At 47.8% G+C, this 13,948-nt stretch overlaps 1 protein-coding gene across 3 annotated transcripts in view; it reads right to left on the reverse strand.

The window, feature by feature from the left end:
- LOC119391925 (uncharacterized) overlaps nt 1–13,948 on the reverse strand; it is a 129,948-nt gene that overhangs the window by 15,319 nt on the left and 100,681 nt on the right. For all 3 annotated transcript variants that reach the window (XM_049414472.1, XM_049414471.1, XM_049414481.1), the window contains one exon: nt 5,151–5,224. In XM_049414472.1, coding sequence (XP_049270429.1) covers nt 5,151–5,224 — 74 coding nt within the window. The remainder of the gene's footprint in view (nt 1–5,150; nt 5,225–13,948) is intronic.

Here is a 13,948-nt window from a genome sequence, read left to right on the forward strand (position 1 = left end):
TCAGCACTGCTGCTGGAGTGCAAACGAAGCTGCTGGATGTCAATGCTTTGCCAGGTGAGACTTCGATCATGGTGAGCCAGTACATTATAAACACACTGGAAACCAACAACACTGCATCGAAGTTGATTGCTTTCAGTGCTGACAATGCCAACTGCAACTTTGGTGGTGCCATGCGTAACGGCAAGAACGTCTTTTCTAGAATGCAAAATGCTCTGCCTCACAAGATCATTGGGATTGGCTGCACAGCACACATAGTTCACAACACTACCTAGACTGCTGCTGACTGCCTGCCCCTCAACATTGAAGCTGCGATTGTTAGGATATACTCCTACATTTATATCTATACAGTGTGCGTGGAGTCATTCAAGGAGTTTCATGACTTCGCGTCAGTGGAGTACCAACGGCTTCTTGGCTATAGCAAGACCACGTGGCTGGCACCGATGCCAGCTACTGAGAGGGTGCTCAAGCTCTTTGCAGCGTTGAAGTTGTACTTTTTGTCGATGCACAAATGCCCCTTCCTGATTAAGTCATTTTTTGAAAATGCATGTGCAGAGCTCTGGCTCCACTTTCTATACAGCCAAGCTGCGATGTTTGAAGCTACTGTGCTGCAGATTAAAGGGGACTCGAAAACTGCCATCGAAGTCCACAAAACACTGAACCAGCTGCGGACCAAGTCCAAGACAGACTACAGCAGGCACTTTTGTCATTAAGTGTGCGTTCCAGGAGAACGTCACTTGAAGAACAGGGACAAGTGCAAAGAGGGTCATTAGGAGAAGTTGCGAAGAAGTTCTACCAGACTTGCACGTCGTACCTTGCGCGATGGTGCAGTCAGTTTGATGAGATTAGCCATCTTTTGTGGGCATCTCTTGAGTCAGCACCCCTTTGGGAAGATGTGCAGAAAAATGAACAGCTTATAACCTCACAGTTCAGTCATGCTGATATTGACGAAAACGCTTCATTTGATGAGACTTGCAATGCTTCACTATAAGTCACGACTGAAAAGCTGGAAGAATGGAAGAACCAAAAGAAACCTGTTGGGGAACGGTGGGTGGAGCAGCTTTGGCACTTCCAGACAAATGACGTACCTTGTGAAATTATCAATGTAATCACTGTGCACGGCATGCGCTTGCCAGGCACAAATGCACCAGTGGAAAGGGTGTTTTCTCTGATGAACAATGTGTGGATGCCGAGAAGACGCAGCTTCATTTGGCCATACTTAAAGGAACACTAAAGGGAAATATTAAGTCGACGTTAATTGTTGCAATAGCGTTGCAGAAACCTCGTAGTGCTTGTTTCGTGCCAAGGAAATGCTTATTTTGAAAGAAGATCACGTTTTAGTGGTCCACATGGCGTTAGTGCACTTAAAATCATCCGCCTGAACGGACGGACCTTCTGACGTAGCAGTGGCCGTGCCCAACATTGCCCGCCTTAACTGCCTGGCCACCGAAGCTATGGTTTCTTGCGCAACAGCGGCCATCAACCTTGCCAAGACGCAGCCATGGGCCACTCCGAAACTGTATAGTTAACGGTAACGGAGCTTAGCTTGGCCAGCAGCAGCAGGAGTAGAGTATCGACAGGCGCAAATGGCGAGAGCCAAGAACACTCAGCAGTACGCACTACCGAAACTACCACTGAGACGCGCAGCTCGGCGAAAACAGAACTTTTGAACCACTCGTGCCGTTGCCCATGGTAGTGCCAAGAGGTTCTTTTTTCCATGAATCAAACAGAAACGAACAAGCAGCATTTTATTACGTCTTGTGATGCATGGAAGGTTCTTTCTCTATTGCAGCTAGTTTGATTAGTAGTGGTTAATTGTACTCGGGACTCTTTGACGCCATCGGCATCATTTCCAAAATGTCCCACTCATGGCGCACATCGTGTCCTACATTTACGTTAATTTCTCGATTACTAGAGCACTGCTGTTGATACTATTGACGTTTTAACGTTCTCACACATTGACCTTTCACTCTGACATAAATTGTTATTCGCCTTTAGCGTCCCTTTAAGGCAATGCTGATGCTCAAAGTGAAAGTGCACATGACATGTGAGCAGTACCACGGGCACATCAGCAAAAATGAAGGACCGCTGAGGAAGATACATTTAAGCAATAAGTATTAAGTGTGCATGCTGGCCAGGAGAAAACGTGGTAAACAAGGAACGCCGCATGGTTAGGGTGCAGCTGTGGTGATAAAAAGTGGAATTTTCTGTTTGAGCTATACAGCATAGACCGCTTATAACTTAAGTCGCCGGAGTCGCGAATATCCGCACTATAAGTGGTACCGCACTATAACCAAAACAACATTTTTGAAAGGTTGCACGTGTGCAAAACATGACCAATGGGTAGGCGCGCGATTCCGACTATCGAGGCATGCGACTGGGACGTAAGTTTGCGTCTGCTTACATTTGGAAATGTTGAACGGTTAGCGTCCGCGGACCTGCGGTGCCGACATAACGAACGTGGAAAAAATGCGCCGTCACAGGAAGTCGCCGCGGTAGCACACTGCGCGTGCGCCATGTCGAAAACGGTGGCGACCACAAACCACCACTCGAGTGTTTCACACGCATGCCCGCGTTTTCGTTAAAGATGTAAGTCACCCCTTCTAAATGCAACAACTGCAAAATGTTTCATTGACTCGGCACCAAACCGCAACTTCTGTAGTCCGCAGCCGCCGACATGACAGCTAGCGCTCATTAGGCCTAGCGTGCGCGTTGCAACTTGGCATGCCGCCACGAGAAGCTTGCCCTAGGTAACACGAAGATCGGGCGTAGAAGAGATCACACTCGCGAGCTAAACTGAGGGCATCAAACGTGAAATGCAGTTTCGGTTCGCGGTCGGGAGAACAGTCGCAGCAACTATCCTGAAAAAGTCTCTCAAGCTTGTAAGTCTGCCTGTTGGTGGCAAAGGCGAAAGCTTAATCGCGTCTCAAAGCATTGTTACTTGTGGGGGAATCGAGGTTGCACGCGCGATATCTGCGCTCTATGACGAAGCAACTATTTTCCCAACGGAGACAAATAGCGGTAACGCGCTCTTGATGCGGAAGCGGGCGCCCGTACGTAGCGGAGCGCGCATGTCATGCGGCCGGGGCAAAGCGCGCATGTCAAGGGGGCAAAGGCTTCTCCGTCGCCAAGCAACCGCTTCCCCTCCTCACACCACGCACTCGCGCCGGGCTGCTGTCCCCCACCGCCATCCCCCTTTTTTTTTTCTTCCCCCGCTCCTTGTTCGTTCATTCCACGTCCACTCCTCCTTCGTAAAGCCGTCGCCGCTCTCTCCCCCGTCGCCGCTCTCTCCCCCGCCGGCGCATCTCCGCTGAGAAGCACGCTCGCTTTCTCGCATCTCTGAGAACGTTCCGGCAGCCGCATTATAACCGGTCTTTCATCTCGGGGGACTGCACAATAAGCGGTATGCGTATACATGGAGTTCTATGGGAGGGTAAACGGGAGTCAGAAAAAACCACATTATAGCTGGTACTGCACTGTAAGCGGTTACGTTATAAGTGGTCTGAGCTGTATCACCTGTTCTTCCTTCCGTCATTCCGCAACCCTCCCCTCCCCCCGCGACTTGATCACGCTTCAGAGGCTGCAGAATATGGTCACTTTACCATTTCCTCGTACTAAGAGGCAGTAGCCAAGATGTGAATGTGCAAGTGAAAAGTACAGTTGTCTGAGGAGCTTGACAAGCACAGAATACAGTGCAGACCACTTATAACGTAACCGCATATAGTGCAGGACTGGTTATAATGCGGTCTTTTTTGACTCCCGTTTACCCTCCCATAGAACCGCATGTATACGCATACCACTTATTGTGCAGTCCCCCAAGATGAAATACCGTTTATAATGCGGTTGCGGGAAAATATTTCTGACAAACGCGGTAGCGAGTGCGGTTCTCAAAGGAGGTACGCCGCTGGGGAGGGAGCGACGAGGTCATTACGAAGGGCGAGGGCACGCACAGTGAACGAACGAGGGGCAGAGGGAGGAAAAAGACCCCGGCAGCGCTGTGCGGGTTCGCCGAGTGGGGAAGGATGGTGGTTGCCTAGGCGACGGAGTAGCCTTTGCACCGGCGGCGGCAAGGCTCCGCTCCGCGGCCGCTTGCCGGCAGCGCGTTCCGCGTGGAACATACGATGATCGCGTCCTCATCAAGTGCGCTTTAAAGTAAGTTTCCTGTCGGGAAAAGCGTCGTCGTTATCACACTTGCTACAGATATCGCGTTTGCTACCTCGTCCGCAAATTGAAAAGTTTTGCGGCTTCATGACGCGAGCTTTCGCCTTTTCTGCCAGTGCGCGGACTTAAACGAGCTTGGCGGGCTTTTGTCGCCGTTGATCTCCCGGCCGCGAACACAAACTTCGTATCACGCGCGCTGTTCTTGGGTTAGTGCTTGAGTGCGATCTTTTCGACGTCCGATCTTCATGTTGTCTTGGACAATCTTCCCGCGACAACATGCTGAACCGCAGGCTAGGCCTAATCAGTGTTGGTTGCTTTTCGGTAGCGGTCGCGGGCGATAAAAGTTGCGGTTTGGTGCGGAACCAACGAAACTTTTTGCGATGGCTGCACTTGAAGGGAAGAGAATCATATAGTTAATGAAAACGAGGGCATGGTTGGCACATACAACTCTCGAATTGTGGTTCCGGATTCGATTGCAATGTCTTGGACATCGCGTGCGCGCCCGTGAAATCGAACGATCGGTACCGCTCAGCACGTGAAATTTCGGTCACGATTCGACATGGTTTCTGTGTAATGCTCATACCTCGAGGTGGCCTGAAATGTAGTCCGCGAATTTCCGCTATGGCGCTTTGTTTTGTTTGCTTTTTTCCCCCGTGTTCATTTCGTTGGCAATGCGGGTCTTTGGCGGTTAATTTTTTAACATTCGGAGATTTAAGTGGTTGTAAGCGCCCCAAATCGCATATGTCGATTATCGGACACGCGAGGCTATATGCTCAACACGTTTTGCGCAAGTGCAGCCTTTGAAGAAGGTCGTTTTGGTTATAGTGCGGTACCGCTTATAGTGCGGATATTCGCGACTCCGGCGACTTACGTTATAAGCGGTCTATACTGTATCAGAGTTGGTAACTAAACTTGTCTTGTTTTGTTTGGTACTAACTTAAACATGATGATACACAGCAAGCAAAGAAGGCCATTGATGTTACAAAGCTCACTTGTTGCTTTCATCCACTAGGAAGTTCACCATTTCCTCCAGTTTGACCTCCCATGTTTTCTCTTTAGGAATGCCCTGCAAACAAGTAAAATAGACTGTAGGATCACATATACAGCGATGGGAATGGCCAAGCACATTTGGAGCACGCTTTGTAGCGTAAAAAATTGCATTTTGTAGCTGCTGTCCTCAGTTGCATAGCATGTAGCCAAGAGAAAAAAAATTGACTACAAATTCAACTACAGGCTAGAATAAATAAATGCTGGTTTGGAATAAAGGCCACACTAAAACTCCAACAGGAAGGCACCACAATACTTCTTGAAGAGCAGTAAACGGTAACACACCAAAATGACACCACAATAAAGACACAAACTCATTTTAAAACCTGCCAGGCTGACCGGTTAAAAATGTGGCTTTTAGTCAGCAGCAGAGAAGTTATATCATCACACTAGACTGCAGGTACCTCTACTGAGTCAAATGCCTTTGCTGCCAGAAAAAGTACTGTTAACCCTTTGCGGTCCAAAACTTTTACCCACTTTCTGGCTCTACCGGTCCGAAACAATTCTGCCAGTTTCTGGCGCCACGAAGAAAAACACAAACTGTGGAAGAAAAACTCACAGGATATTTATTTTTGCTCCTGCATTCTGCAGGCAGCTCCTTTAGCGATATTTGGGAAGCGTATGATACCGGTCAAAGCATTCTCCTGGGTGCAGGCCAGGGTTGTTGCTGTTCCCCGGTGTGTCAACAGAGGTGTCTCCACCGCCGCCGTCGTCGTCTTCGTCACTCACTTCTGTCGAATCACTGTCGTCACTGTCTGGTGGAGGCACGTAATTCTCTTCCTCACTAAAGTCATCCTCGCTTTCGCTAAAAGCACCACCGTAAAACACACGCAGTGAAAACGTGGCCATGCTTCTTAGCAAACCACGCGCGAGTGGGTATGCTCTGGGCTCCGTGCTGAATATAGTGCCGCACCCTAGTGTAAAAACAAGTAAACCTCAACAAACAAAGCTCACTTATTCCTCAAGAGATGGCACTTCATGTATACAAAAAATGGGCCTGACTCGCAGTGAGAAAACAGCGAAATTTAAACCACGAGCCCCCTTGTCCGGCGGTGCCCGACAGCGGACCGCTACAGCCGTGTTGCTTTGTCGGGCGCTGCCCCGACAACAGACTGCAAAGGGTTAAACCTCATTATAACGAAATATGTAACTTTTTATAATTTTATGCACATAGAATACCATGTATTAGAGTCTCAGTATAGGAAAACACATTTATCCACAATTTAAACTAATCCTGAATATTTCAATTTACTGCCTCCTTGAAAAAATTGAATCTACTGCAGGCACAGTGGTCAAACGGCCAAACTACTGTGTATGCTGTTTTAAATGCGAAGCATTTCTTAGCGAACCCTTAGCACTTTGAGCGTTTCTATCTACTTATTTATCTATCACATCTATCTAGCCACCCACGTCTGGGTGCTCTCGTGACCGCCTCCTTAAAGGGGCCCTCCAACACTATTCAACCTCCCATTTTTTACTTGCGGATTGCGTAGACTGATGGCTGGGGATAATTTTAGGATAAGTCTAAGCACCGATATCAAATTATTTAGTATTTTAATCACGCGTCGAAGTCCCTACATCGCTGCTGACAGCATCAGCGCGTAGTGGCGCTTGCCAGAACTATTGCGGGCGGAAATGACGAAGATGAGCGCTGGCCTATGATTGGATAAATGTAACGTTAGAAGTAATAACGGCGTTGCATCAAAGTTGAGATTACTATTGTGTTTCGTTTTTCTTTTCTGTGCTTTTTCAATGAACTCCAAATAGCCGCCGTCGCAACAAAAAATATCACTACAACCACAAAGTACGACAGAGGCGCCGGTTGCCATTTCGCCTCTGGTTGCTCTGGCTTTCTTTTTTTTTTTTTGCCTGCGCCGGTCGGATGTCCATATGAAACGCTTGCCCCTCTTCCTTCTTTTTGCGTCTGTACGTTTGCGAGCTGCCTCTTTCCGCATGTGCGGTAGGCACATGATTGTTGTTGAAACGGTGCAAGTAATCCTCTTCGTTGAATTGTTGTCGCTGCACACTTGTAACTCGTCGGGCTGCTCACCGAACAACCCGCGTAGGGGCGACCGTGTTTAACCGCCCATGCCGCTCCACAAATTCCCTTCTCAGAATGAGAAGAGGGAATGACTGAATGACACAGAATGTCGTTGTAAGGAACAGCAGACAAAGCCTCCCCAGCCTCGCTTCGAAGCAGTAGCATCCGCTCAAGTTCTGACAAGTCAGGTTTCAGGAACCACGTTTGTTACTATGGCAACGACGTCAACAATACGTTGGAAAGGAGAAGCAACAATGGTGTGCGAGCTTCCCCTACGTTAGAGCTTTGAGCCCATTTCATTGGAGCGCCATCCGACGTCACAGCAGAGAGTGAAATGCAGTCACGTGACACCGCGAAAATCGAGTTGAGGGTAGGCATTTTTTTTCTTGTATTTTGAATTTTCTAAATTGAATAACTTCGTACTGCGTGCCGCTATCGCTGCCGTTCGCTGCACTAGTTCGTCCGTACTTCAGTCTACGCAATCCACGAGTAAAAAATGGGGTGTTGAAGAGTGTTAGAGGGCCCCTTTAACTTGGTGTAGACTAAAATTGGCATGGGAGGGTTAGAGGATGTCGGGTCATGACATGAATAATGTGAAAATCCTGTTGAGTAAGTCATCGAACCCTTTCCTCCAGACACGTGTGGCATATACCCGTCTACCACGGACTGCGGTGTACGGGTATGCGCCACAGGTGATTGACAGTTTACAACTACCCAGGAACGGCTACAACAGAGATAGGCAATTTAAATGCGAGGGCGTTAGGAAAAACCGACATCAGCAGCGCTGACCCGACGAATAGAGAAAATAAAAATTAGGATCCATCTAATAAACATTACACTGGTATCCCTGTGATTCAGCAAGCTATATTGAAGCATTGCTTGACGCTGGAGGAATACATTAATGAAAGCTACGTATGATATTCACATGATTGCACCATAAAGTGCACTTAGTTTCGATAATACTGACTTACGTCGTTACGTTGCACCGTAAGTTACCCTTTAAACGCTAGTGTTGTCGACATGCCTGCTAAGCCTACGATGTGCAAACAGCTACTACACTTACAAAAACACGTTGATCCACTTCGTAATGCTTGGCTCAAAGCCATAAAATACAGCATAGAAGTACTCGCTGACTGCTTCACATGACGCCGATTCCCACAACGCGTGGTATCTGCTGAATTTTTTTTTTTTTTTTTTCAAACACACCATTCACGTACGGCCATTTTTTTCAAACACACCATTCATGTACGGCCCGGTACGACAACTGGTGTGCCAGAGGACAAGTGTTGTAATACGAAACATAAGGCCTTCTTGGTCATCTCACAAGCACTCTTGAGAGAAAATTAATGACGCCTCATCAACAAGGCTAGTTTCTTGCAAGCTGTCACCATAAGCAAGAAATAGGGCATTGCCGCTTGTTTTGGGATACTACAGAATCGAAAGAAGCTATCCTTGACTTGCTCAGATAATGACCAAACAGGCGTTTTTACAAAAAATAAAAAACGTTTTCGGTAAGCGCACTGCTAGCTCCTGGAACAAAATATTGGATTTGAGTAGCCGAACGATTTTTCTGGAGTCCCTCGCATTTACCTGCGGCACCACTACCTACTCCATAAGGTCATGTAGGTGCTCCATGATAAAAGCACCCTCGCAAGGCTTCTTCTTAATGAATACACAATGGTGACTGCCGCACACTCAATTCTTGAGGCATAACGCACATACTGCATAACGCAAAGCTGCTGTGGTTACGGGTTGTTGCTCCGCTTCTATGAAGTGGTACGAGTGCATGGCGTTACTACTGTCACGGGGTCGTGACGTCGACGAAGGCAGCAGTCGGCGTGTCCAAGATGAAACTATTTGGCCGAACTTGTGGCCGGGAAACGAAAAGTCAAACTACAGCAATACACACTGTACACTGATAGCAGTGAACAGAGCATCGGCTTTCGATAAACTGATTTGTCGAAAGGCGCGTCTGCATTTATACACGCGGCATCGAAGGTTCTAGCGTTATCGCTGGCGCTTGTGAGAGCTTTCGAATAAATTTGACCATTCGCGTCCAGCGCATAATCTTAACAAAATGATCTCGGACAATCACGAAGCCTTTCAACACTTTCAACGCAATCTGCGCCGAGCATGGCTAACAGCTTCGGTAGGTGGAAAACATAAGGCTAGAAACGGGCGTGGCACTATATATGGCTCCAAAAGGGAGCCTTTGGGAGTCATATACATAACTATGAATGCAGGGGCCAGTGAAAGTGCACAACAGCTCGAGCACACGCAATTGCACACAAAGGGCCCTGACTTATCTCTATACTAAATTGCGCACAAGTGTAGATCCGATTTAGTTATCTTGGAAAGTTTGAGAATAGCAGGAAATGTGATGGCACTCTTCAGATTCGGTTGTGACAACCACTATCTGGCATTGACCACATCTCTTGGCTGTAGCCTCTCAGGCAGTGCGGGGCAGTTCTTCTGTTCTAGCAATCTTGAAGGCCGCATTTCAGAGCAGCAACAGAGCAGTTCCCATGTGCTGCATCTTTTTCGGCCAGTCTTGGTGCAAGAGCCAATGCACTGAGAAACCTGCTGTTATGTCGCAACTGCAGAACTGTCCCCATATGTAAGTCGTGAGCTAGCACTCTGAGCTGGTTTGTGCTGCCCTGTGTCGCCTTGTCCAGTCAAATCGGAGTAGCCACATGAAGCGACGGAGGTGACACCCATTACATTTCCAGTTCTTACACACAAATGCAGGGCATTCGAGATCTGTATTTGCTATCCAAAGATGGTAGAGTCAACGTCCCATTTTTCAGACTTCCTAGAGACCACGAAATCATCCGAAAAAACAAATTCGTGCTTTTTTATTCTGTTCAAGCGGTCAAATTGCCACAGCCCCATCCAAGAGCTTTAATGCCTCCCAGTACACTTATCGGGCATTTTGGTGCACGCCCAGGCTCTCGCAAATACATTCGGTACCTGCTGCAAACACCGCTTAACTAGGTGTCAACCACCACTTGCAAATTTGCATCTCGTGAATTGTGATGAGCTCCGCTGATACCAGCAAAGCGCAGAATAGATTACGGCTTTCTCGCATGGAGCGTTTGGAAACGATGATGCGGAACACAGACTGTGGCAGAAGAGCGGACGACTCGTCCGGTTTTCACCAAAGCGTGAGCGCTATGCTTGTGTGAATAGTAAATTTTAGGTTCAAAGCGAATTCGAATAATATATATCACATATTATAAAGAAAAATGAGCATATTTGTCATGACCCAGCTAATATGCACAATATTTTTTACAATTCAAACAAGGCTTATGCAAATGCCATTCTTTTTGGTTCAAAAGGAAGTGGAAGCAACCTTGAATAGTAGCAGGATTCGACTTTCGGTAGAATGCAAGTAATAACCTGTAAAATATGTTACGTTTAAAAATTTACTTAGAGCATATAAGCCAGTATACCGAGCTTTTAAACTTAAAAAATTATGAATCGATGTGAGGGTTCTTTGATCAGTTAACCTTGAAATGGGGCTTCACGGCATTGCGAATTTCCTCTGGAAAGGTGTATTCACGGTATAGCACCTCTGCACTGCACTGAAACCACCTTTACAGGGGGTTACATGGGGTTTATATATGTCTATTTGTTCATTTCGAATACTTCGAAATTTAGAATAATGTAAATTCGTTTCGAAGCGAATTCGAGTATTCAAACTTCTCGAATATTTGCACAAGCCTAGTAAGCACACGTAAACAATGAGCATACGCATCGCCGAATCTCCACCGATACGCAGCATTTGCTGCCGTGTGAAGCTGATCGTTTCTAGTTGACGCCTAGTTGGCGTCACCTTAGTTGACGCCTGGTTGACATTTCAACTAAGCTGACGCCGTCACTGTACTGTTGCGGTACCGTACGCACGCATTTGTCATGAAAGGGTTCATGATGCCCACTCCATTCCAGACCGCACACGGGCGCAGCAATGGCGAGCTGGTTTCGTTCGCGAAGGCAACGCGTCTGTGCGCCGCACTCAGCGGTCTCGCACAAAGAGGCAGCATGAATGGCGGCGCGGCGCGTTTGGGTTCTCGCCTATTAAATGCGTGCAGTACGCATGCAACCGCGCTAGGCCACATGCACTGCCGAGCAGTTAACTGAAGATGCTTATCGTAAAGGTTGTCAGCGATTAAGCCGTACTGGCGCATTCGCCACCTGCCACCATCACGCCTCCGTGCATTTCCACTGCACATCCGTAAAGACATCGCCGCACGACGCCGTGATAGCGGCCCCTTTGAATTTCTGATGTACTTCACCCCATAACACTTCGGCATTGCAGCAAAGCTGACCTTTGAACTCTGTTACTGTCTCAAACAGATCAACTCGTGAAAGCGCTGGTTCGAACCTGTGAGGTAATAGACGCAGCGGAGGTGGGGGTTTCAATTAATGCCTTTCAGACCTGCAATTTGGGCAGAAAGTCCAAAAAATCGGACGCCATGAGTACAGTCAGCCGTGAGTACAGTCAGATTTTTTGGACATGCTTGGAAATTCGGGAACTTTCACGGCACAGCCACAAGCACCAGAGAGCCTGTGTATAAGAACGTCTGAAATTTCAGACACTGATGATGATGATGATGACAAACTTTATGTACAGGCAAAGCTCCTGTGGATTGCCCCGTAGGGGCCTTGCTGATGGTCGGGGCCCTTAATCCAGGGCTCCACTGGCTCTTGCCATCCGCTCTGCTCTCTGAACGAGCTTGACCTGGTCGTCGAGGGCCGGGCTGGACAGCAGTGCCTCCCATTGCTCACATGAGGTGTTCATATTGTGGTGTTCGAGGTCGTGTAGTGTGCACTCCCACGTAATGTGGTACAGGGTTGGTGTGGCCCCGCACCATGGGCATTCATCCCTGTAATACCCGTGTCACACGAGCGTTTCGAAGGCCATTGAACCAATGGTCCATTGGCTCAACGGGGATGCACGCGCTGCCACACGGGCAGTTTCAAAGGCTATTGAGTCAGTGGCCCATCGAGTCAACGGAGCACTCGAAGACACCATTGAAACTTCAATGGCCATCGAGCGGCGGAAGCGGAAACAGCGTCACCACGCCCTCTCGTTCCCAGTGTGCCGATACACATGATTAGAAAAGGAAAAATTTACCGAGTATACATTAAAAGTAGTGTGTTTGGACGTTCTAACTCGTTCACTAAGGTATTTGTATCATTTGGAATGTAGGAATTGTGCATGCTCGCGATAACAGCAGCAGCAGCTCATCCTCGATGGCGTCGGCTTCCTCTTTCGCCGCTTCAATCCCAGCATCAAGCTGCATGATCGCAGCCATGTAGAACACCATAGCGGCCTTGTCATCTGCTTCGCGGTCCCTCATGACGGCGGAACAAGCACGTAATTAAATGAAATGAGTACACGCAACCGCAAAACCAGGCAAAACGGCAAAACTACGTACTACGTGGCAAACCCAGAAAAGCGGCCGGACGCGTAAAGCGGTTGTAACGTAGCCACAGTTTCGCTGTTCAGCAAACTTATAACCAACTCTGCTTATAGCTAATAATGCACTTATAATTGTGTATAAACAATTTTTTTGATATTTTAGAACAAAGCAACCCACAAATGTGTGCTTTTAAGTGGATTTATTTTAGTTCACTCACGACGACATGAAAACGAAAATAAGATTAGCAGCGCCACAAAAATTTCGCAAGAAACACCTGAATCACTCAACGGCCGTTGAAAACCGTCGTGTGGCAACGCGAGAACTCCATCGAGTTCAATGGAGTTGTAGCATTTCGATGGCCATCGACTCAATGGCCTTTCAAACATGCCCGTGTGTCACAGGTATAAGATGTGGGGTGCATGCGGTGTAGTGTGTGTAGGTTTTTGTAGGTTCCGATTTGGAGTCTACGCCATGCAGTGGCCTCTTTCGTCGCAAGCTTTTGATGAGGTGGTGGATACCGTAGGCGTCGCCCTCTGTGGTAATTCAGTACAGTATAGACCGCTTATAACGTAAGTCGCCGGAGTCGCGAATATCCGCACTATAAGCGGTACCGCACTATAACCAAAACAACCTTCTTCAAAGGCTGCACTTGCGCAAAACGTGTTGAGCATGTAGCCTCGCGTGTCCGATAATCGACATATGCGATTTGGGGCGCTTACAACCACTTAAATGTCCGAATGTTCAAAAATTAACCGCCAAAGACCTGCATTGCCAACGAAATGAACACGGGGGAAAAAAGCAAACAAAACAAAGTGCCATCGCGGAAATTCACCGACTACGTTTCAGGCCACCTCGAGGTATGCGCATTACACAAAACCATGTTGAATCGCGACCGAAATTTCACGTGCTGAGCGGTACCGATCATTCGATTTCGCGGGCACGCACGCGATGTCCAAGACATTGCAATCGAATCCGGAACCACAATTCGAGAGTTGCATATGCCAACCATGCCCTCGTTTTCATTAACTATATGATTCTCTTCCCTTCAAGTGCAGCCATCGCAAAAAGTTTCGTTGATTCCGCACCAAACCGCAACTTTTATCGCCCGCGACCGCTACCGAAAAGCAACCAACGCTGATTAGGCCTAGCGTGCCGTTCAGCATGTTGTCGTGGGAAGTTTGTCCAAGACAACATGAAGATCGGACATCGAAAAGATCGCACTCAAGCACTAACTTAAGAACAGCACGCGTGATACGAAGTTTGTGTTCGCGGCCAG

Source organism: Rhipicephalus sanguineus, chromosome 1, assembly GCF_013339695.2.
Source record: "Rhipicephalus sanguineus isolate Rsan-2018 chromosome 1, BIME_Rsan_1.4, whole genome shotgun sequence".
NCBI lineage: Eukaryota > Metazoa > Arthropoda > Arachnida > Ixodida > Ixodidae > Rhipicephalus > Rhipicephalus sanguineus.